Raw genomic sequence first — 26917 nt, forward strand, 5'->3', positions numbered from 1 at the left:
TTCGATACGTAGACTAATATACACATCATATTACAAAAACTACAACATTTACTTTTCTATGTAAACTAGTTTACATCATATTACAGAACTACAAGCTTTACTTCACTATGTAGGCTGTTGTCCACAAGATATTACAAAAACTACAATTTTACTTCATTTTGTAAATTACCGTCCACATCTTATTACAAAAACTACAAACTTTACTTCACTATGTAGTCTACCATCCACATAATATTACAGAACTACAAGCTTTACTTCACTATGTACAATACCGTCCACATCATATTACAGAACTACAAGCTTTACTTCACTATATAGAGTACTGTCCAAGCGATATTTCCAAAACTACAATTTTAACTTTATTTTGTAAATTACCGTCTACATCATATTACAAAAACTACTAACTTTACCTCACTATGTACACTACAGTCCACATCATATTATAAAAACTACAACCATTGCTTCACTATCTATACTACCATCCACACCATATTATGAAACTTACAACCTTTTCCATACTCTGTTGACTACCGTCCACATTTATTACAAAAAATACAATTTGTAGTTCATTATGTAGACTACCGTCCATGTGGCATTACAGAAGTACAATATTTACTTCACTATGTATACTGCTATCAATATCATATTATGAAAACTGCCAACTTTACTTCACTATGCAGACTATCATCCATATCATATTACAGAACTACAACTTTATACTCACAATGTAGATTACCATCTATATCATATTACAAAACTGCAGTCTTTACTTCACTATGTAGACTACCGTTCATTTCATATTACAAAAACTACAATATTTAGTTCGTTATGTAGACTACCATCCATATGATATTACAGAAGTACAAGATTTACTTCATCATATAGATTGCCATTAATATCATATTATCAAAACTGCCACCATTACTTTACTGTGTAGACTACCTTACACATCATATTAGAAAAACTACTTTACTTCACTATGTAGATTACCATCCACATCATATCACAGAACTACAAGCTTCACTCTGCAGATTACCATCCACATCATATCACAGAACTACGAGCTTTACTTCACTATGGAAATATCGTCCACACGATATTACAAAAACTACAATTTTTACTTCATTATTTAAACTATCGTCCACAATATATTACGAAAACTACAACCTTTACTTCAGTATGTAGGCTACCGTCCACATCATGTTAGAAAAAGTAAAACCTTTACTTTAATATGTAGACTATCATCCATATCATATTACAAAACTACAACTTTATCGTCAATATGTATACTACCATCCATATCATATTAGAGAACTACAAACTTTACTTTACTATGCAGACTACCATTCACATCATATTACAAAAAACTACAATCTTTTCTTCATTATGTAGACTACTGTCCAAATTATATTACAAGTACTACCACTTTTACTTCACTGTGTAAACTACTGTCCATAACATATCACAAAAACTACAAGCTTTAAATCACTATGTAAATTTCTGTCCACATCATATTACAAAAAATACAACCTTTACCTTACTATGTAGACTACCGTATACATCATATTATAAAAACTACAACCTTTACTTCACTATGTAGACTGCCATCCGCATCGTATTGCATAACTACAACCTTTACTTCACTACGTACACAATTGTTCACATCACATACACAGGACTATAAGCATTACTTTACTATGTTGGCTACTGTCCACACAATATTACAAAAATTACAATTTTTCCTTCATTATTTAAACTACCGTCCATACTATATTACGAAAACTATAACCTTTATTTCAGTGTGTAGACTACCATCCACATCATATTACACAAACTAAAACCTTCACTTTGCAGACTGCCATCAATATCATATTATCAAAACTGCTACCATTACTTCACTGTATAGACTACCTTACACATCATATTACAAAAGCTACAACCTTTATTTTATTATTTGAACTATCCTCATCATTCTAGAAAATTTACAGCCTTTACTTCATTATGTAGACTACCATCCACATCATATTACAAAAACTACCACCTTCACTTCACTAGATAAATTACTGTCCACATCATATTACAAAACTATAACCTTTACTTACCTGTGTATACTATCATCCACATCATATTTAAAATACTACAACTTTATCCTCAATATGTAGACTATCATACATATCATATTACAGAACTACAACCTTTACTTTACTATGCAGACTACCATCCATATCTTATTACAAAAAACTACAACTTTTACTTCACTATGTAGGCTACCGTCCAAATCAAATTACAGAAGTACAAGCTTTACTTCACTATGTAGACTACTGTTCACTTCATATTACAACAACTACCAGCTTTACTTCACTATACTTTAATCCACATCATATTACAAAAAGTACATCCTTTACTTCACTATGTATGCTACCATCCATATCATATTATTAAAACTACAATGTTTATTTCACAATGTAGACTGCCATTCACATCATATTAGGAAAACTACAACCTATACTTCACTATGTATGCTACCATCCATATCATATCAGAAAAACTACAACATTTATTTCTCTATGTATTATGCCTTTCACATCATATTAAAAAACACTACAACCTTTACTTTACTATGTAGGCTACCGTTTAGATCATCTTTTAACACTACAAGCTTTGCTTTACTATGTAGGCTACCGTTTACATCATCTTTTAACACTACAAACTTTGCTTTACCATGTAGGCTACCGTTTACATTATCTTTTAACACTACAAGCTTTGCTTTACTATGTAGGCTACCGTTTACATCATCTTTTAACACTACAAACTTTGCTTTACTATGTAGGCTACCGTTTACATCATCTTTTAACACTACAAACTTTGCTTTACCATGTAGGCTACCGTTTACATTATCTTTTAACACTACAAGCTTTGCTTTACTATGTAGGCTACCGTTTACATCATCTTTTAACACTACAAACTTTGCTTTACCATGTAGGCTACCGTTTACATTATCTTTTAACACTACAAGCTTTGCTTTACTATGTAGGCTACCGTTTACATCATCTTTTAACACTACAAACTTTGCTTTACCATGTAGGCTACCGTTTACATTATCTTTTAACACTACAAGCTTTACTTCTCCATGTAGTCTACCAACCACATAATACTACAGAACTACTAGCTTTACTTTAATGTGCAGACTACCGTCCGCATCGTATTATAAAAACTACAAGTTTTACTTTATTAGAAAGTCTACAACTTTGACCTTACCATGAAGACTATAATTCTTATCAATCTTATAATGAAAATAATTTAAAACAAATAAACCTTGACATGTGCACGACGGGATCTCTTTAGTGTGCATATTATTTTTTAAAAAATTGTAAAAACAGTAACCACAAACACGATGCTCGATAAAGGTTTGTACATAAAGATAACTTCTTTTAAGTACGTTTAGAATTTGAAGAATATACGTCACAGCAAGTAAGGTAGTAAAAGTTTTGACCTTTACATACTTGTGAAGTCGCTTTAACATGGTGGGTAGCATGAACACAGCGTTTTCACGTTTCTTTGTAGTTTCGCGATGTCTGTAAGTTTTGTCACTACAACGTTTTTCACTATATCAATAAGTAGTTTTTTTCACTACAATATTATTCACGATGTCAATAAGTAGTTTTTGTCGTTACAACATTATTCACGATGTCAATAAGTAGTTTTTGTCGTTACAACATTGATCACGATGTTAATAAGTAAGTTTCGTCAGTACAAGATTTTTCTTGATATTAATAAATGTTATCAGTACAACATTCTTCACGATAGCGGCAAGCAATCCCAATTGTTTCAGCACTTTTCACGGTTTCGGTAACTAAACAATGTCACTTGAGCACTTTTCACGATATCAGTAAACAAGTTGTGTTATTTCAGCACTCTTCACTATACCAGTAAGCTAGCTTTGTCTTTATAACACTTCTCGTGACATCGGAAAGGAAGCCTTTCTCTTCAAACCTTGTCACGATATCGGTAAGACTGGCACTTCCACACTCACTACTATAGCAGTAAACCCGTCAGTTCAGCATTCCTGTGAAAGCTTGTACAGTTTTTCTCCGACTTGGAACAACTTCTATGTTAAGAAGAAAAAGTCTAAATGCTAATTACCTACTCTATATGTATCAAAGCTCTGTGAGACTTGAAATATATCTTTACTTCGGAGTAGGTAACACTATGGCAACAAAACAGTGACAAGTGAAGCACTGAGAGAACGTGCATTAATCACATGTAAAGAAGTGTGAAAGTTTCCTTATGGTCCACGGGTACTTACGTTATACATCTTTTGTTAGAAGTCTGTCACTAGTACTTCAAGGACTTATCGTAAAATAAAAACGAGGAAATGTGAATATTAACAACTCACACAGAATTACTCAACCACAAAGAAGGTAGAAAGCATCGTATTACACTAGCTCACTCATACGTTGTGTAATTCAAAGTTGGAACGATAAAAATTAAAAACAGAATATAGAGGATGCTTTTAGTTGTAGCTGTTCAGTAACGTTCTTTAGTTACAACTGTGTTACGTGTTGTTTTTCTAACAGGTGTCGTAGTACATTCTGAACTTAAAAGGTTATATTGGCTTAAATAGAAGAACCTTTGGATATATTGTTTCTTTATTGCAAAATTAGCCAATCACAAATGTATTATTGTCATTCTAACATTTTTAATAACGAAAGGTATCGTGCGTATAGATATAAATCTATTTCTAAATAAATTTCAGAATTACATGTAAGGTTTATGTTAGTTCATAATTATTAAACTGTACGGCGCACGCGAGAGATAGATATTGTCTTGATTGGCAAGAACTTTGAAGTGCCCTTAAATAGCAAGTAGGTAGAATATGACACACCGTTTGTATTGTGAGATGAAACACAATCTAAGTTAGGAGGAATACGACACAACGTCAGTTCTTAAAGTCCTTCTAGTCTTTTAACTTCCTCAATGAAATTTTCAGACGCATTTTATTTCATTCGTCTTCACAGAGTTATTACCTTATCATCAACTTCTACCATTTATTCAGGCTGAATTTCATCTTCAGTTATCTATGATATATTAATGGAAGACGTTGTACTACTTCTTTTGAGAGGACTCTCTCCCAGTCTTTCTGCTGGAGTTGTTGGAGGCTACGTTCCCTGACCTAGGCTATGAATACTTTATGTCACTGACATGCCTAAGCCGATGCATCTGATTTAATTACACCAATTTAACACTCTTGTAGCCACCTTTAAGACTGTGGCTACTGTTAATAGTTATTTAAAATGCAATAAAATTCTTTTTGAATTGGAGTCGTCACTGATGTCTTACCTTTAATCCCACTGAAACTAGAACAACACTTTTTGTTCTTGTTAAGAGAAAGTTTCGCCCCTGTTGAAACCCTTCACCTATTTTTGTCAACATTAACGATGTTCCCACCCAGGGATCTGACATTCAATAAACAGCTCCCTCGGAAAACTTGACTGACTGTTGCCAACTATATTCTTTTATAATGTCCCCAAATGGGACAGCGGTAAGTCTACGGATTTACAATGCTAAAATCAGTGGTTCGATTCCTCTCGGCGGATACAGCAGACAGCTCAATGTGGCTTTGCTATAAGAAAACACACACTCTTATTTTATACACATATCTGATGGTGTATTACACACCGTATGATCATACTTCTTGAATTTCTGCTAATTGTACTTGTCCCACCCCCTCAATGACAAGTCTGTTGGTTTATACCACTGAAAATTGGGTTTCGATACCCAAGATTAACAGAACACAAATAGCTCATTTCGTAACTTTGCGCTCAACAACAAGCAAACAATTTTCTCCTATCTTTTAGCAGTACTTGAATTTTTGAACGACATACTTCACGGTTGGATTTCAATTTTACAGTTCTTAGTTGTACGAAGAAGCTGTTTAAGAGTCACTCTACCTGTAATACTTAACCAACTTTGTTCAAAGACGTTTTTTTTCATCAAAATGTCATATTTGCTGATATTTTCATCCTTTAAGGGAACACTTCAACTTCTTTTTTTATGTCATTTCCTGTTGATTATCCTGGTCACGTGAATCTTCCAGTGTTTATGTATCTGGATGACTCAGTGAGTTTTTTAACTCAAACTTTACTCTTCTTATTTTGTCTATAATACATGAAGATAGCAGTGTGGATGATATTGTAATTTGGGAATGAAGTTTATTTGTGTGTTATAGACAAATAAACTTCATTCTCAATGTCTATAACACACAAATAAACTTCATTCCCAAATTACAATATCATCCACACTGCTATCTTCATGTATTGATTGGTCCTCTTACATGTATTATCACAGGTACAATCTTATTATAACTCTTGGCCAAATAGAGGGCACGACCGTCTAATGTCCCGCCAGACCTTCGGAAAGAAATGACGAAAACAAAACAAAAAACAGTTATGTCAGCAGGCCTTACACAGTCAAGTGCTGGACGTTAAGATGTCGTCTGCATTGTACATGGCAGATATAGTGGTATAGAAGTAGTGCTTGAGATACTATTACATTGTTTGTTACTTTCACTCATAAATCCTCATAACCTATACCCAACTTATAGTTAATAATGTTTTACTTTCGCACTGTCTGTTACATTCAACAAGTATCTATGCATACTTTTACATTCAAACATAATCTATTTCCACACTACCTATTACACTCAACAATTCTCTAATTTTACACTGTCTGTTCATATTCATCAATCCTTCAGTTTCACACTGACTGTAGTATTTAACAGTCCTTTAATTTCTCATTGCTTCCTTTAAAGCCATTTCATAGTTTTGTGCATATACTTTTGCATTTCACCTTCATACAACGTAACGTCTCCTACAACAAACACATTGAATATTAACGTCTTCTAAAATAATTATACTGAATATTAATGTTTTCTTTCTATCACAATGCCATTGATTGTTATCGTCTTTTATAATAACACATTAATAGTTAACGTATTCTACAATAATGACATTAATTGTCAACGTCTTATATAACAACCAACGTCTTCTATAATAACACATTGATCATTAACGTCTTCTACAATAAACAAATTGATTGTTAACGTGTTTTACAAGTAACCACATTGATATGTTAACGTCTACTACAATAATCACATTGATTGTTAACTTATTGTTATATTATATTTACTCGGACTGTTTCCGTATTTTTAATACCCATGTGGTCCATCTATATAGAATAATGTTTTAGTCATAAGTATACTTTTTTCTTCTTTCACAAGTGGATTTGTAAATAAAAGAAATGTAGAAACACGTATTAGGGAAGTTAACTGACTTCTCAATCGCTTTTAAAAGACTGCCAAATTTACCAACTTCTTTAAAATAAGTCCGGAGTCTTTTGCTTTGTTTTCAACAATTCTAAATACATATTTTCTAACCAAATGTTGTATTCATGTATCAATATACTCGAAGTTCGAGAGAATATACTTAAATCGTACAGGGAACTCTGGCCTGCTATATTTATCACATATGAGTATAAGTTGTCGTTTATGTAATCTATTAAATTAATAATTGTAATATGTGCATTACTATTTTAAAAATCATGTTTTGGAGTTATGCATTCGAATCAAAAGTATAATATTTATGGAGTGTTTAACCCATTATAACTTTTAGTAACATCAATTAATTTAGGGAAATGAATAATATTGTGGTATTGAGATAAATTTATTATTCGATATGATACAGTAGATTAACTGTTTTGTGAATATATTACAAATTATATTACTTCTCTAAAAGTGAAATTGAAAACGTAATTTGTGACGTTAGAACTTAGCCCTGAGTGGGCGAAAATGCAGTACACAGCAATGGATACGGCCAAACAAAGAAATATATTAGGCCTTTACGTCGCAGATTACAGTTTCAATTTTACATCAGTAACTTTATGAGTTTTCGTCTTTAGAAATAAGTTCATATCCACTGCACTTCTGTAACACCAACTTTCTATCGCTGCCCCAGATATTCCACTTCAGTAATACCAACTTAATCATATATTCCATTTAGCAATACAAGCTTTCTGTTCTTGACCCTTATATTCCACTTCAGTAATACCAGCTTCCTGTTGCTGCTCCAAGTATTTCAGACACACACATAGCTGAGATGTGACAACAAGGTTATGCAAACTTCTGTGAAAAAAATAAGCATGAATTATATGTGTATTCCTTTGGTCGCGAGCAACTAGCACGTGATGTACCACCATGAAGAAAGGTTATTCTACTTATAACTGCCAGAAATTTACCGGTTTGTGATTTCAGATAAGTGATGAAATATTAAACCATGTTTTTCTCTAGTCTTTTTCTTATGTGTATGAAACAAAAACACAACAATTGGCACTAGAAAAGTTATTTTATCTGTAAAAGTGTCAATGAAAAGCTTAGAAGTATAATCTGACACAATATAGAAAATGTTTAATATGTTCGAATGTTATCACGAGTTTATCAAAAGGTTGTGTTCAAACAAACTTTGTGCGAGAGGTACTAACGTGTTTTCTGTCATGTAGACTCATCGTTTAAGGGCAAAATGGTTCCAAATACAGAAAAGGAAGTAGCATACGAATGCGTCTTTCGAAGTAAATAATTATTCTTCCAGCTTGACAATGACGTCAAAGACGCTTGACTTGTTTTAGTACTTGTAGACAGACTGAAATAAATATTGTTTGATTAGTTCTGAAATGAAACGGAGGCCTAAATCGACAAACTGCAAGACAAGTGTATTGTATAATGATATATTGTCAAATCTAAGCCTATAACAAATCTCAGTTTACATTATTTCAGCCGTTTTGCATATCTTGCATGTTTGACATTGTCAAAGCATTTCGAAAGTATATCTTTCATAAATTCTGGTTTAACGGATAATTTAAGAAATTGGTGCTAACTTCAAGTGAACATGGTAGAAGGTTTAGTCTGACTGTCTTACATTAGAGGTTGTGTTATAAAAACAATACAGAAAAAAATATTTAGAGAAGGGGAAAAAAAAAAAAGCTAACCAGAAACAAAATGAAATAAAGTTATACAGAGAGAGAAGGGTATAGATAAATATATTAGAAGTATGTAGATAATCAATTAATTTAATATGTAGATTAGGATACATTTATCTCTAAAGATATAATTCACAATAATGCGGGTTCTTACTTTTAAACCAAAAATTTCTCTGTTTCTGAAATTATAAGTATTGGGGTGTTGGTGTGTTAAAAGCAGCTGGGACTTTGCTCACTAATAACGTATAGTATATATCTGTGGATGCCCAACTGTTATTAACGCTAAGTGTACATGAAATACACTTGAACGGAATATTTACTCGAACACTGAAACTGCATTCATACTCGCAAATGTACCAGCAACTCACTCGGCATTTATTTCCTTGGCTTCACGAGGATGGACTGCGCGTGAATCAGTCGTCACGTTATACTGACGAAGAGCACAGATAGTACAGCTACTCTTCTAGTTATCAAGCACAGATAGTACAGCTACTCTTCTAGTTATCAAGCACAGATAGTACAGCTACTCTTCTAGTTATCAAGCACAGATAGTACAGCAGCTCTTCTAGTTATCAAGCACAGATAGTACAGCTACTCTTCTAGTTATCAAGCACAGATAGTACAGCAGCTCTTCTAGTTATCAAGCACAGATAGTACAGCTACTCTTCTAGTTATCAAGCACAGATAGTACAGCAGCTCTTCTAGTTATCAAGCACAGATAGTACAGCAGCTCTTCTAGTTATCAAGCACAGATAGTACAGCAGCTCTTCTAGTTATCAAGCACAGATAGTACAGCAGCTCTTCTAGTTATCAAGCACAGATAGTACAGCTACTCTTCTAGTTATCAAGCACAGATAGTACAGCAGCTCTTCTAGTTATCAAGCACAGATAGTACAGCAGCTCTTCTAGTTATCAAGCACAGATAGTACAGCTACTCTTCTAGTTATCAAGCACAGATAGTACAGCTACTCTTCTAGTTATCAAGCACAGATAGTACAGCAGCTCTTCTAGTTATCAAGCACAGATAGTACAGCAGCTCTTCTAGTTATCAAGCACAGATAGTACAGCTACTCTTCTAGTTATCAAGCACAGATAGTACAGCTACTCTTCTAGTTATCAAGCACAGATAGTACAGCAGCTCTTCTAGTTATCAAGCACAGATAGTACAGCTACTCTTCTAGTTATCAAGCACAGATAGTACAGCTACTCTTCTAGTTATCAAGCACAGATAGTACAGCAGCTCTTCTAGTTATCAAGCACAGATAGTACAGCAGCTCTTCTAGTTATCAAGCACAGATAGTACAGCTACTCTTCTAGTTATCAAGCACAGATAGTACAGCTACTCTTCTAGTTATCAAGCACAGATAGTACAGCTACTCTTCTAGTTATCAAGCGCAACTATTTATTGTCGCCTTCCGGTAAGTCTACGGATTTACAACGCTAACATCAGGGGTTCGATTCCCCTCGGTGGGCTCAGCAGATAGCCTGATTTGGCTTTGCTATAAGAAAACACACACATTTATTGTCGACTTCACGTAGTAACATTTTAAATTATTTACTTTGTGCTTATCACAGTTAATGTAGAAGGAAGAAAGAGTCCCTTAGCTCGGCTTTTACTCATACTAGACAATACACAGGGCAAAACGAGGTATCCCACAGTTTGTTTTTTTCTTACTGCAGTCAATAAATAAGACAAAATGATGGATGCCAAAGATTGGTTTCTTATCAAAATCAATACAGAAAAGAAAACGGAGTCTGGGGCTTTCTTTGTACTTGACAGATCCAATAGTTACTCCGGACACATGCGCTGTTTATTAGTCCATGAAGTGGCACCAGAGGGGCATGTATAACATAGTGACATTTACTATATAATAACAATCAAAGTCTGAAATTAATAATTTAATCAAAATTGTATAACGTTACGTTTACAATTATCAGTAGTGAAACGTTTATATAACAATCACAATTCCCCTTTATAAATAAGAGATTAAATCTGCTATTTTAATCTTATCAACTTTATATTTTTTTTCTTTTACGTATCTAATTGCATACGTCTTACAAAGGCGGATGGTGTTTCTTTAGGCAGATGGCAACTTGTGTTACTAAGGTTATTAGTAGTTAAGACCACAATTGCAAGACACTTTGCCAAAAGGCACTACATGTGTGTTGACCTCGAAGAGGGAGAGAGGGGGTAAAGACATTGATGTCATACAAGGGTACTTACCATGCTACGCCGCCATGACATCAGAAGCAATGATGCACAGAACATGTATCAACATGGCTAGGTTTAAAACATTAATTTAGTAGTTCTCTATTTAATTATATTTCTTCACCATTCATATGCATATAGGGCAGAAAAAGACGTTTATTTAAATATCAGGCAGTGATTAAAATTCAGTTTCACTAGATTGACATTATGTTATCAATAAAACTTGATAAAATATTTCATTTTCACACATGATACTTCGTAGTTTTATTTTACTTGAGTTTTACAATGGTGTTGTTATACTTCAACATACGATGACGACATCAGTATTAAGATTAATTATGTTAAAACCATTATTTCAACAACAATCCTACTGTCCCTAGGATTTTAATAAATCTGCTGTTATCCATTATGTGGACGAGATAGCAGCTTACGTTTCTCTCTTCAATTATATGTATCTGTATTATAAAAAAGGTAGGCAATGGTACTAAGGGCTGTATACATGTTTCAACATACGTTTAATTGCATACGTTTGACAAAGATGTTTTTACACTTCTGTAGGACAGTATGCACGGTATTGACGCTCTTTTCATTTCCACTTCTAGCTCATTAGTTATGGACGGTAAGTCGGTATTTTATAAATTAAGAAGCTCTCATAAATAGTATATTAGCATGCCTTAAAGTTTTCTTTATAATGTTACAGTACGCTTGTTAAATATGTGAATTTACTTACGTATACTGATGACATTACATCGGGTTATGGTGAAACATATAACATATAAAAAGTTTTATATATATATATATTTATCAGATATGAATAAGATTTTTAGAAACTGATATTCATGAGGCATAATTGATCACAAAAGACTTCGGTAGACAGGTATTGGTATTCGTCAGTTACTTATAACCTAAGGAGTTTTCATGGATAAGATATTAGAGTACCTTGAATCTTTGTTAACCAATGTTTCAACACGTGTTAAACTGAAGGCTGAGATTTTAATTACATATACTAAAGATAGGCTCTTATGAGACGTGAGTTTCACATAATAAAATTACAAAACATTCATGATTTCTATATAATTGATGACCTATCTATAAAGTGTGCATGAACAATAATTTATGATACAGTAACAGTTTTAAAATACACGTGAGGAAATATCAGTTTTGAAATAATAAAAACATAATCACTTGATGAATAACTGAAGGTTCCTTTACGATTATGATTATCAGCTCTTTTTCAGTGTTGTTCATTAGGGAAAAAATAGTCTGATGATTTCCTGAACTAATAAGTTTAAATAGTATTGTGATTTGAATTTCGCGCAAAGCTATTCCAGGGCTATCTGCGCTAGCGGTCCCTAATTTAGCAGTGTAATACTAGAGGGAAGGTCATCACCACCCACCGCCAACTCATGGGCTACTCTTTTACAAACGAATAATGGGATTGACTGTCACATTTAACGCCCTCACGGCTGAAAGGGCGATCATGTCTGGTGTGACAGGGATTCGAACCCGCGACCCTCAAATTACGAGTGGAGTGTCTTAACCACCTGGCCATGCTGGGTCTAAATAGAATAGTGAACACAAAGTTAAGTTTTCGCACTGATTTTAAGTGAAAGAGATAGTACAAATCGGCATAACATTGTTTGGCAAATCTATATCAGTTTTGATAAATTACATCGTGTGAATCTGAAACATCAATAAACAGACGCAAATCAGTGTATGTGAACTTGTGAACGACCCGGAAACAAATAACTCTGCTGCCAACGAAGTACGTAATTCATTGTATTGTGTAATGCGACTTCATATATTCACATGTTTGTGTAGTTTTAAGTTTTAAATAGATCATAAATGTTAAAAGTAGAACTTTTATTTATTCAGTGCAAACAAACAGCTACTTTGTGTCATATAATAAACCTAATCCATCATTACTCTTTAAGTGTGTGTTTTTATACGTATATTTTCAAAAGTAAATTTTGAAATAGATTATTTTGGTAACTTTTTGTAAACAATTAATGTACGTTAGGGAGTTCGTCCTATCAAAGTAACCGTTCTTTCATTAAAAACAGAATTTTATATCACATATAAGGTTTAGTATATTATTTGAAAAATACCGATCTTGCAGTTCTAAATGCGATAAAATAAAGAGGATCTTATGAGATGTTGTACAAATATCATGATAACCAAATCGATAAGTAAACAAAATAGAGAGGTAATATGAACTTATTATCCTGAAGAAAGAAAAAACGATTTAAAAACAACTGCGACAGCAATCTCCATTAATCAAATGACAAACAATGCAGTAGCAGTGGAAATAATGAAGGACCATTTTGAAAAAGAAAAGAGACCAAACCTGACCAGAATATATGACACGTGTATTTTTAGTGATAACAAAGACTATGTTGAAGCTTGTAGAATAATACATGACACGATGTTTTCTGAAGAAAAAGCGAAGTGACTTGTGTTCTTAAAGATATTTCAAATATTTAGTATGTTTTGTTTGTAATTGTTATAATATTGAATGTCATTGTAATAAATCCTAATGAAAATGTTTACGCAAAAAAATCTTCGTCGTGTCGTTTGTTTACGAAATAGTCTTAAAATAAACTTATCACTGCTGCTAGATAAATCAGAACTAATCTTTGTCATGTGGGTGTCAATTAACTCGACATACAGCATTTGAAAACTTTGTCAAATATATAGTAACACTTCTTCAAGTTATGTGTTACTTTTGAAACATTATAACATGTGATATTTAAAATAATAATCCTAAAAGTTATAAATAAAAACCATTATTTCAGTGAGGCAAATATTACAGCTAATAATTTACTTTATATACTATAACAATTATCCATTGCTTTACGTTTAAAATATCTCACTAATTCATTACGTGTATAGTTGTCGCTTTTATATTTACCTAGCATGATATATTTTTGCATTTTCTAATGTTTTATTTTTAAAACACTTGTCACTAATTCATTTCTATATTTAACATATTATATAACATATACTGTTTGAATTGCGCGGCTCCAGTTGGTTCCAGGAGAATCCGCTCGGTGTCGCTAGGTTCGCACAGATCAGCTGATTACGACGCCATTTCCCGATTGCAGATATCTTCATTTGTGTATCAGCTACGCGGTTTTAAGTGAAGTGCGATTTTTTCGTTTGGCGGATTTCAGAATGAATGACCTGAAGGAGCAACGACTTGCTGTGAAATTTTGTGTTAAACTTGGAAAATCTGTGACTGAAACTTTTGCTATGCTTAACACGGCTTACGGTGATGTTGCTGTGAATCGTACGGCATGTTTCAAGTGGCATGAACGTTTTAAGCATGGTCGACAGTCCATTGAAGATGATGAGCATCCTGGACTCCTTCCACGTCAATTGACGACCCACATGTCGACAAAATCAACACCCTGGTACGGGCAAATCGACGTCTGACTGTCAGGGAGCTTGCTGAAGAGTGTGGGATATCAGTTGGATCTTGTTACGAGATTTTGACCGAAAAATTGAAGATGCACCGCGTTGCTTCGATATTTGTGCCTCAGAACTCGTGTGTTTTTGGCCAAACACTCGATCACTGTTCTTCCCCACCCCCTACTCACCTGACCTTGCTCCTTGCAATGTTTTCTTGTTCCCCAAACTCAAAAGACCCTTGAAAGGAAGAAGATTTGAGACGATTCCCGAGATTAAGGCAAATGCGACGAAGGAGCTGGAAGACATTACAAAAGAAGCGTACCAGGACTGTTTCAACAAGTGGAAACATCGTTGGGATAAGTGTGTGCGTTGGGGTGGAGAGTACTTTGAAGGGGTCCCAGACCTGTAACTTCTAAATAAAGTACATTTTGTTTTATGACGTCAGTCCGCGTATTTTTTAACAGCCCTCGTATTTGCCCTGAAGAGGATGCTTATTTAAATATCACGTTTAACTTTATAAGTTGATTTTTTTTGCTAAAGTTTCATGGACCTATGTAAATAACCGTGTTTAATCTTTGCTATTTAAAAAAATAACATATACTTACCTTTCTATAGATATTTTCACAATTTTTTCCTTAGAGCTTGTTTCTTGCTGATTGAAATGTTTACGTATACGCTAAAAACTGGATAAAGTCATGGCAAGTTAACAAACCTTGACTCTTGTGCAAGACCAATTGGCATGCTTTCATGAGGCTTAAACAAGTAATGTTTTCGTTTATATAAAACTTACAGACGAACTACAAATTATATTTCTGTTTATTTCAAACTTCACTTTATGTAAACTATAGCATTAAATCTTATTAGGTCACCAGAAGTTTAGTTATGTTTTTTTTTTTACAAATGAAACAAGTTTATAACCAAAAAAGAAAGACCTTCAGTTGTAAATCAAGTGATTGTTCCTTCAAATTTTATAAATTTAAAATATTTTCTATTTATCATCACGAAACATGCCGTTTAATAACAATGTAAAATCACAGCGTTGATATAGATGCTCGAAATACATTCATAAAACTTTAGAATACACTGCTGGCCAAAATCTTAAGGCCAATGAACATAAAGAAAAAATATGGATTTTACGTTGTTAGACTCAACCACTTATTTGAGTAGAGCTTCGAAAGATGAAAATAAAAAAAGTGGAAAAAAACTTTTAGCATTTAATAGCGAAAATGTAAACATTATGAAATTAGCCTAAATACTAGCTGGTCAAAAGTTTAAGACCATACCAAAAGAAGTCGTAAACAGGGTAGGAAATGCCCAACAAGATGTCTCAGTTTTAAGTTGCACGGCCGTCATTGCGAATAACCGCAAAGATTCACTTTGGCATGGTCGATATAAGTGTTTGCAGAAGGATGGCAGGAATGTTATTCCAAGAGATGAAGATGGCTTCACGAAGATCATGCACTGTTTGTAATTGACGTCCATTTCTATAGACTTCCCTTGCCATCCACTCTCAAACATTTTCAATGGGGTTCAGTTTGGGCGAACACGCTGGATGGTCTAAAAGAATCACGTTATTCGAAATGAAAAAGTCCTTTGTTCTGCGGGCATTGTGGATTGCAGCATTGTCCTGCTGAAAGATCCAGTCATTTCTACACAAGCAAGTACCTTCAGTCAATAAGGATGCTCTCTCCAGCATGCCAATGTCGCCAGCTGCTGTTTGACGCCCCTGTATAACCTGAAGCTCCATTGTTCCATGGAAGGAGAAAGCACCCCAGATCACGATGGAACCTCCTCCATTGTGTCATGTAGAAAGTGTCTCCGGTGGGATATCCTTATCGTTCCAGTAACGTTGGAAGCCATCTGGATCATCCAGGTTAAATTTTTTCTCGTCAGAGAACAAAACCTTCATCCACTTTTCTACGTACCATGTTTGGTGCTTCTCAGCAAAGTTTAACCGAGCTGTTTCGTGGTGTGGAAGGAGGCGTAGCCTTTGAAGACGTTTACGGTTTTTAAAGCCTTTCTCTCGTAGATGCCGTCTTATTGTTCTTGAGCTGCATTCTGCGTCCATAAGAACCTTAATCTGGTTCGACGATCAGCTGGTGTCGTGTCGGACAACCCGTCGAATCATCCTGCTCAACGCCGGCGAAATTTTCTTGGTCCGACCACTTGAAATTCTTGTTCCGTATCCCTCAGGGTCTTTTAAGAAATTTCAAACAGCAGTTTTACTACGCCCAATTTCACCAGCGATGACACGTTGAGAGAGACCTTGATTTTGCAGCTCGACAATTCTGCCACGTTCAAACTCTGTCAACTTTTTAGCCTTTGCCATGTTTTTACCCAATGTAACACAGAAGATGTCAGTGGGAGATGTTGACAACGCTAATGCCTGAACAAAAATAACTAAATTTTGTTACGTGTTTACCGATTAACGCTTGGTTTTAGTATGGTCTTAAACTTTTATCAGCTAGTATTTAGGATAATTTCATAATGTTCACATTTTCCCTATTAAATGCTCTAAAAGTTGTTGTTTTTTCCCTTTTCTTATTTTCATCTTTCGAAGCTCTACTCAAATTAGTGGTTGGGTCTAATAACGCAAAATGCATATTTTTTCTTTATGTTCATTGGCCTTAAGATTTTGGCCAGCAGTGTACATCTTAGACTGTAGAATACTGGATTAGCTTTCATACAACTTTTTTACACTGTGTCCGTCCACGTTAGGTTAAAATCTATATATGTTCGTCTGTGTGAAGAAACGCTGAATTTACTACGAGACACCATACTGAAGAAATGTCTTTACATAAATAAATTAATTAGGGATTAAATGCAAACTAAGCACGAAAGATTTCAGTTTGTAGCCCACAAAATTAGAATACCGATAATCTAAAACAGATATAGATTTTGAAACAAAGTTACAGTAACTTCTACTATCTTTTCATTTTAACATTTTGCAAATCATCATTTAAATATCAGAGCTGCTATGTATCAGAGGAAACCTAACAAATATTGCATGATAATAGAACAAGTTGAATCTCAAGTTGAGGTGACACAGAATTAATGGTCAAAGGTCAGTCCTGAGATGACGATTTTTTTTTTAAATATACAGGAAGAAATCAGATGCGGATGGTTGTCCATATATAAACTGCAATCGAATCAGACTGCAATGAGTTTCAATTCAACATTCGTGCAATAAGAGTGTCTTATAATTTTACTTATGGACAACTCATCTGATGTAAGTTTGTTTTAAAATATATTTCATAACTAAATGAAACAAATACTATTATAGAAATATTTTGATGCTTATAACATTTAATCGAAATACAGTATCCACAACTGTATATTTATGTATAATATAATCCCACTGTCTGTCTGTTCTAACAAGCTAAAAAGAAATGCATGTCAACAATTAGGTGTAACTTTACTTCCTTCTCAGTTCTTTAACTGTTGAAGAGATGGAAACTTAGAGGCTCTAAATATTACATCGATTTTCTACACTTGTACAAAATTATTACAATCACTTCTTTCTTTTAGAGACACCTCCTGGTGAAGGAATTAATAAGATATATATATATATATGGGGTATCAAGGATACTTAAAGTATACCTGAAGACGAAAGACGGAAGACTTTCGAAACGTCGTCCTCTACACTTGTGTCTCCACAACAAGCAGCTGCTACAAAGTTTCATTAGGCTCGGTATAATATACATGGGTTCGGCTACACATTTGCACTCATTAAGTATTTGCATTATAACTTTTAATACAGCATGTGATTCTTCACAAAACTTGGTAGACTTTTAGTAAAAATTTCATGTATTTTGTATGCAAAAAATCAGAATTTTACTAAAATGTTTTTTGTGAACTTAGAGTCTTTTTCGTTCCTAGTCTAAGTAAAAAGTGATTTTATGTTATAAAAACCCTTAAATTTGTTTCAGACATTTGTTTTCTGTAAGACTTTATATTTTATTTTATTTTCTGTACTCTAACTATGTAGGGTCTGTCACTTAACCAACCTTGTATCTATCATAAACAAATCAGGAAATAAATCTAAATTATGCTTTTTACGTGCTGGAATCACTACATATTAAAACACGAAAATACAAATGTTTAGTGTAAGTAGTTTAAGTATCATAATGCTATATATTTATTATTTTCATTATATTAACCTTCCAGTCATGCCTATCTAATATTACATAACCTGCATTGATGCTGTGCACATGCGATCATGGTACATATTCATTAATAGAAAAACTGAATGGGCCCGGCATGGCCAAGCGTGTTCGAATCCCCGTCGCACCAAACATGCTCGCCCCTTCAGCCGTGGGGGCGTTATAATGTGACGGTCAATCCCACTATTCGGTGGTAAAACAGTAGCCCAAGAGTTGGCGGTGGGTGGTGATGACTAGTTGCTTTCTCTCTAGTCTTACACTGCTAAATTAGGGACGGCTAACACAGATAGCCCTCGAGTAGCTTTGCGCGAAATTCAAAACAAACAAACAAAAAATGTTTTAATGAACAAGTATTTGTAATATACAGTCACATTTCAATTATTATATATGCATATAGATTATTACAATTTAGAAATAATTTATTAAACTTATTTTTTAAATAGAACAATATATCAGAAAGTAAAGCAAACAATTATCTATTCTTCCTACGCCCTTTGTACTCGGTTGCTGCTGGACATAGGTTGCTAAGTCTTTTAAAATTTCACACGTGGAGTATAACAAACAAATTATTTTTAAGGTTTTATATGTACAGTTGGATAACCAAAAATAATAAATAACTATACTGATACCATAGAATTCCACTATAATGTACTGAGCATAATAACTAAGATGTATTTAGATTTTAAAAAATATGAAACTTCGAGCATACTAAAGACACAACCTACCTTCTTTATATTTTGGATCGAAAGAACGTGGAAGCTTTTTCGAAGAATAAATAATGGTGGGGAAACCACTATGAAACACTAAGCTGTCGATTGGTTATTCACATGTTATATGTTGAAGTAGATGTATATAACGGACCGTTTTCAAAAACGGAAAAAGGTGAACGGATACACAGTGTTTGATTCAGTGCATAAGCCATGTCTCAGCAAAATAAAAATATATAGGTTCTTATTTTATATTCTAGCTTGTTAATATTAATAACTGGTAAGAAACTAAAGACTTAGTATTTTGAGATCTAATTTTAAACAGTGCTGCATTCAACATACCACGTGACTCACTATTTTAATATTTACTTTTAAATTGAACCCCCCAGTACAGCGGTAAGTCTACGGATTTACAATGCTAAGATTAGGCGTTCGATTTCCCTCGGTGGGCTCAGCAGATAGCCCAATGTGGCTTTGCTATAAGAAAATACACATAAATACACAATAATTTTAAATTAAGTTAACTCATATATAACATTAAAGTTGGTATTATAACCTAGAAACTCATTTCAAACTTATTAACATAAATAAATAAAATAGTAGTTCAATGAAATTTGTAATCAAATCAACAAACGCAATGACATGGCCTTTGACCTGTGACCCGTAGCGAAAGCGGACTCATAGCTGAAAAGTACTTCAAGAGTTGCATTCGCCTGTATGAAGAAAGTGTTGTATATATTATGTTTGTTACAGTTGTCGATATGTATCAAAACTAAAACCCCTATCAAAATTTATATCCCATATTGTTCATGATTTTGTTGTAAAACGTTTTCATGCAAATACGTCCTTAATAGACGTGTCTTTTATGTAGATCAGATTTACAAATCTTTACTGTGAGAAAATAATTAAATATTTAAAATATGTCAATAACCTTTTATTGTTATGTTAAACCAATAAAAATACAAACTATAGTTTTTGATGTAATTAAATATAGTTATTGATGACATGTTGAAGCACCCTTGTCTCCGGATTTACAACGCTAAAATCAGGGGTTCGATTCCCCTCGGTGGGCTGAGCAGATAGCCCTTTGTGGCTTTGCTATACGAAAAACACACACAAACACACTGAAGCACCCTAAAATGAACTCATCATTCTGTTTAACTATTCGTTTATATAAACATCTGTTGTAGCAGCACTAACCTTAGCCATTTATAGAAACACTGCCTGCCTTTGAAAGGCGTACGCAATTCAATATATAAAGGAAAACTACAAAAATTAATAGGATTAAACTTGCAGATTTAATTTTTACTTATAAAGCAAAACTGTAACTGTCATAAAAACTTTTCAGTACTGATAACTGTAAACATGTTATACAATTTTGATTAAATTAATAATTTAAGGCTTTCATTGTTACTATAAAGTTAATATCGCGTTGATCTACATGATTCTCTAGTGGTTCACTCGTGAGCTATCTGCAAGGTCATCATACTATTGAACCTTCTAGTGACAGATAGTGGAATTATGACCAAAACAGCTGCACCCGCTGATGCCACTTCATGATCATTACCATTTCTACCCATGCATCTCGTCTGAGGTAGCCAATAAGTGCATGGAGAATATCAAACAAATTATTTTTAAGGTTTTATATGTACAGTTGAATAACCAAAAATAATAAATAATTCTACTAATACCATAGAATACCACTATAATTTACTAAGCATAATAACTGAGATGTATTTAGAAGAATGAGAATATGTATACAGAAGAACAAAACGAAGATATTGTTGCTCTCTTTCTTATCAAAGCCAGTAGTGAAGACAAAACGAGGGATCCCGGAGGTTTTTGTTTGTTTGTTTGTTTGTCAAAACCAATAGAAAAGAAAATTTTATTTTGGGAATATACAAAAGATCCCATCAGTTGCTTTGAACTCATTCCATTATATATAGGAAAGCATTTTAGTAATTTTAGTATTAACTTTGTACACTCTGTATAGATGTGAACTATGTTAAACACAATCTACATATCTCAGTTTGTTATATTTTTTAACGTGTATAATATTTCCACAAGCCTAAACTACAGATTTGTTTGTACAATATCTTTAGGAGTGTAGATTAGCGATTTGTTTGTGTAATTTCTCTGCAAGCCTAAACTAAAAGTGTTTTATGTTTGTTTACTTCTAACACAGGTTTCTAAATAGAAACAGATAATAATCCAATAAACGAATAACTACATCTTACATACAGCGAAAGTATTGTAAAGATTTGATATTCCGTTCTAAAGTCTGTTTCCTTGTTACCATTATAGCAAAGGTTTGGTATATCATTCTGTCTTCTGTTTCCTCTTCATTATTATGGTAACAGTTTGGTATTCCAGTTTACTACTCTATAGTGATATACAGAAAAATTCTAACCATTATTTTAAAGTGATTCATGGTTTTCATTTTAGATTAATTTCACGTGAGGTGTTTTAAATGCCAGCTCCTGTCAATCAGCTAAAAAACAGGTTTTAGAATATATGATGAGCACATGCTGGATACCCTATTGTTTAGTTTTGTACTTAAATATAAATAAAATATTTTAACCTTTACTTTATATTTCTTTGAAAAATTCCAGAGGAAAGTATTTAGTTCATGAAATGAAAAACACGTAACATAAAAAAATATAAATAACTTTAAAGAACAAAGAACGACGAAGAAAAATTTACTTGTAAAAAATTCTAGTTTTATGGTGTATGTTTTCTTCTGTTATTGTGTTATTCACTTTCACATTGAGTTAAAAGAAACGTTTGGCGTGACTTACTGAGAAATCGATCGATAAAAAACAAATCTCCGAACATATTATACTATGGTAGTTCCATCTGCTGATGCTTTACGTAAAAAGGAATAATTTTTTCGGTGTAACTTTTATTTTATTCAAATTAAGCGTACACTTAATTTTTGATTTACACAATTGTTTCTTTGAAGTTAAGCACAGCACTACTCATTAGGCTATTTGTGCTCTACCTATCCGGGGTATCAAAACCTGATTTCTAGGTGTGCTGCTGGGGGAGGGGGGAGTGACTTATACGAAAAAAAAAATCACGATGTTATATGAAACCTGTTAAGAGATTTTTACATTTAGTTAAAATAAGTAATAAGAACTTAACTTTTTAAACAGGTAATCCAAATATATTTCAGAATCATATAATTACATTTTCTTCTATTTCACATGTGATTATTCACTTATAGGATACTTAACAAATTTACAAGCAAATTCCAAATATTATTCTTGAAACACGAAACAGTAGGTTTCTCTTTCGTTTTCTTTTGTTCCATGTTACTATCCACGTTTTCTAGACAACATCTTCATATAATTACATTTTCTTCTATTTCACATGTGATTATTCACTTATAGGATACTTAACAAATTTACAAGCAAATTCCAAATATTATTCTTGAAACACGAAACAGTAGGTTTCTCTTTCGTTTTCTTTTGTTCCATGTTACTATCCACGTTTTCTAGACAACATCTAATATAAAAACTGTGTAACTTTCAACTCTAAATGCAATGGTATATATAAATATATATATGGTGCACTAATCAAAGTATAAACTAATACCAGGAGCTAGGGGAATATACCTGACTAAACCCTCTTATTAAAATACAAACAACAAAAAAAATAAAACTTTTTTTATTACACTTTGGGCAAACTGATTGATAAAAGCTAACTGGGTCATTACGTTTTTACTTGATTCTTAAAACAAGTCCAACAAAGGCAAAGCAGTTGGTCGTCCAGTAATTCTACCCTAACACACAGACAGAAACATTCCTTTCTACACGCTCCACTTTTTTTGTGGTTATCATTATTTTACAGTAGTTAAAGTTATAGCAGAAATGGACATGATAAAACCCTAGACAAAGCCTCGTTGTTTTGGTTGAAAGATGTACTTTCTTTACTCCACCACATAAGAAAACATGTAACTATTAGTGTTGATTTCAAATTAATATGCTTGCAGTATTTACCTTATGATTGATTAGTATAAAAAACATATACCAATTCAAGTAACGACTGTTGTAGGACTATTTTAAACGGTAGCTTACTGGATTGATAACATATTTTCCAACTGTGGTTTCTAAAACAAAAAAAAAATCTATTTCTGTTTTAATTCCGTTACAAAATGTATAAAGGTATTTCATTCTTTAGTTTTCTGTCGTCCTGATTGTCATGTTCAGCGTATGCATGTCGTGACGTTATATTAATTATAGGGTTGCTCTAAGTCAAGAAGCCTATTGGGTAAGGTTACAATATCCATTTGACCAACATGTTTATCACAAACTAACCTGTTTGAACCATATTAACTTGATTTGAAAAATAATGAGGCCAGAAACTCAAAGTTCCTATTTTAACTTTATCCCAGTCCAATACTGATAGCAACTACTGCTTAGTTTGTTAATCGAAGTTTTGATAAACCACACTTGAAGCCGCGCTTAAATACTGTTTATGATGAATTTATTAATCATCGAATGACCTGAATTTAAGCTATTAAAATGACAGTGATTTAGAACTTTTCAATCACTTTACAGGCATGTGGAAAACAATAACCCAGTTAGTATGCATAGTTTGATTACTTTGTCCATCAGAGACTAACATGAGAATAGCCACACCTTTCCTATGCATAACCTGAACGATAACATTTTTGGTTGTTAAGGAGCTGGAGTCAAAATTAAGTTTTCCTCAAATATGGATGTTTTAAAGTTATTCAATTCCACATCGAACTTACAAAAAATGCAATGTCTTACCTATTGTGAAATGGAATACTGTCAAACGATACTCGTGGTTTGATGGCCTTCATAGAACTTTTTCTGATCGCTGGTCGAATAGGTTTATCTTTGGGCTGCTGTGTATTTGTAACATCAACAGATGCACGTCTTAAAATGTATCAGATTGGGGCAAAAATTCGGGCTCTTCCTTACTGCCCTGCCCCTCTAGAGACGTTAGGCTGCCAGTAAAGAATTGAATCTGGTCATCAGCATCCTGTAGATGAGAATCCTGTTGGACCAGTTCTGTGTTCTGCGAAAGAAAACAGGAGTTAGAAATTCACGTAAAAATACGATGAAAGCAAATTATAGTGTTCGATCACTAATCACATTCATTACCGTTATTTATATTTTTGAATTTGTCCAACTTATTAATACCTGAGACAAGTATAAAAAGAACTATTAATGTTCAGGGATTTTTATCCCCAAATGTAAACACTGTAATACAGTACAAAATTCTTTGTTAAAATATGTCCTGTTATTGAAATATATGTAATGACTTTAAAACCATTACGTGAAAACTGCAAAAACAAAAACAAAAACTTTGCAGTAGCTTACTGGAGATAAATGAAAATAACAACGCCCTGATATATGATTGACTAAACCTAACACAGGTACAAATTATCAAATTTAAAGTGACAGTTGGTGACACCATCTCTGCGATTTTTTGTCTTTATTGTCTGAAAACAAAACACAATAAGCTAACATTTTAAACGTCCCTAAGCTCCAGTTTCTAATTATTTGACTAGAGTGTCATGGTTACATTAAATCCACGTTTAAAACAATAAAATTATCATGCTTATAACGCACCTACGACCCTATTGTGCAGAGCACGACTTTGTGGTAACGAAACGCGAATCATAGGTGCTCGTATTCACCGTCAGGGCACGCGAAATACATGGCCACGCCCGGCCCAGCATTGAAATGCGATCACCTTTTCCTGTTATTATGTTCGATTTACATTTTAACAGAAAATTTATATTGGTAGATTATAAAGTTCAGCTAGAAGTAGACGTGTATTCTTTTAAACGTATGAAGTGTAGGATAAAAGTTAAAAGCGCATAAAAACAGAATTACTCGCAGGTAGCAGTTTCATAAAAACAGAATTACTCGCAGGTAGTAGTTTGATAAAAACAGAATTACTCGCAGGTAGCAGTTTCATAAAAACAGAATTACTCGCAGGTAGTAGTTTTTCGTATTGACAGTCAAATAATCCTCACGCTATTTATTTTGTTATTTCTCTTTAACACAATCAACTTATCATACACCTTCTCGTTATAAATATAACTTGAACTAACATTATGCAAAACGACGATATCTGCTTGGAGAATTTCAAATTTCGAAAAAGTACAAACTAAAACGAAAGGAATGAATAGATCGGAACTTGAAAATTAAGACAAGCTTCGTACTAGTAATCATTCCCTTACCTCATCTATATCCCATAAATTGAATAAAGAAGCACTTAATATCAAACTGTCCTTTTCGTTATCCATCGGGCTTTGGATTAACACCTGAACTGCTAAAAGAACTCTCTTTTCTGAGGTTAACGTCCAATGAGAACAACAAGTAATGACAACAAAATTTTGAGAATTACATCAATAGGACTGAACAACCAAGTAAAATAAAGTAACCTAAAACCTCCTGGGCCGAGGCTATTTTTGACAGAATGAGGTCTTTACGGTGTGAAATTAACAGGGTCGAAATAAGGTACAACGTGGTTATCTAGATACTAGTTTACTCTTTTACTAAGCAACCTTCACACGATTTCTGTGAGCCCTACTTTTGCTGCAGCCTAGAAACAGCCGTGTGAATTCAGACGATAGTTGATACTTAAGGCATATTATAAGGCATATATTGACTAACAAATGAAGTAAAAAATAACAAAATTTTTATATACCCTAATAAAATGATGTTTCGAGGTTGAAAGATACAAGAAAAATGCTGTCAATTTTACTAGACTGAAAATGTCAGGAAACTGTTTATATATTTTTTCGTAAATCGGGTCAGACCAATTTAATCAATCAGCAATGAACCTACTTTAGCTCAAACAAGTTTCTTCTTTGATTAGAACTAGCAGCAAGTTGTTAAGTTTCCAAAACCTTAAAGACAACTAGATCCCCACCTGTGAGTTGAAGTTCTTTACATCATCTCTTTCTATTGAGTTACCACATATAGAATATCTTCCAGTTCAGTTACGAGGTTACATCATCTCTTTAAAAGATCGAGTTGCAAAATATGGTATCTCTTTGAATTGTGTTACGAATCACAGCTTATGTATTTTTTAAATTATGAAATGAAGCACACATTTTTATTGAATTATAAAATTCAATAATACTTCCTTGTGAATTGAAATATATCATAGCTTTCTATTGCGATACGAAATACTGAATTCCTTTTAATTGAGATACTAAATCTATCTCAATTATGAAATTCACGATTCTTTTCTTTTCAATTACAATATATTTTGTCTTTTTTAAGGTATTAAGAAATATTGCATTTCTATCTGTTGAGTTACGAACTATAGTATTCTTTCTATTGAGTTGCGAAATACAGCATGTGTTTAGTTCGAGCTGAAAGACAGATTTTTTTCTAACGATTTCT

At 33.3% G+C, this 26917-nt stretch overlaps 1 protein-coding gene across 2 annotated transcripts in view; it reads right to left on the minus strand.

Moving 5' to 3' along the window:
* The window catches only part of LOC143234127 (band 3 anion transport protein-like), a 69440-nt gene that overhangs the window by 32434 nt on the left and 10089 nt on the right, over nucleotides 1–26917 (minus strand). Inside the window, exons 1-2 of one of the 2 annotated variants that reach the window (XM_076471213.1) lie at nucleotides 25744–25937; nucleotides 24299–24569 (exon numbers count right to left, since the gene is read on the minus strand). In XM_076471213.1, coding sequence (XP_076327328.1) covers nucleotides 24299–24351 — 53 coding nt within the window. In that variant the 5' untranslated portion in view covers nucleotides 24352–24569; nucleotides 25744–25937. Of the gene's footprint in view, nucleotides 1–24298; nucleotides 24570–25743; nucleotides 25938–26917 lie in introns of those variants that run through there. The other variant, XM_076471214.1, reaches the window with a different exon arrangement.

Source organism: Tachypleus tridentatus, chromosome 12 (assembly GCF_004210375.1).
Source record: "Tachypleus tridentatus isolate NWPU-2018 chromosome 12, ASM421037v1, whole genome shotgun sequence".
Classification (NCBI taxonomy): domain Eukaryota; kingdom Metazoa; phylum Arthropoda; class Merostomata; order Xiphosura; family Limulidae; genus Tachypleus; species Tachypleus tridentatus.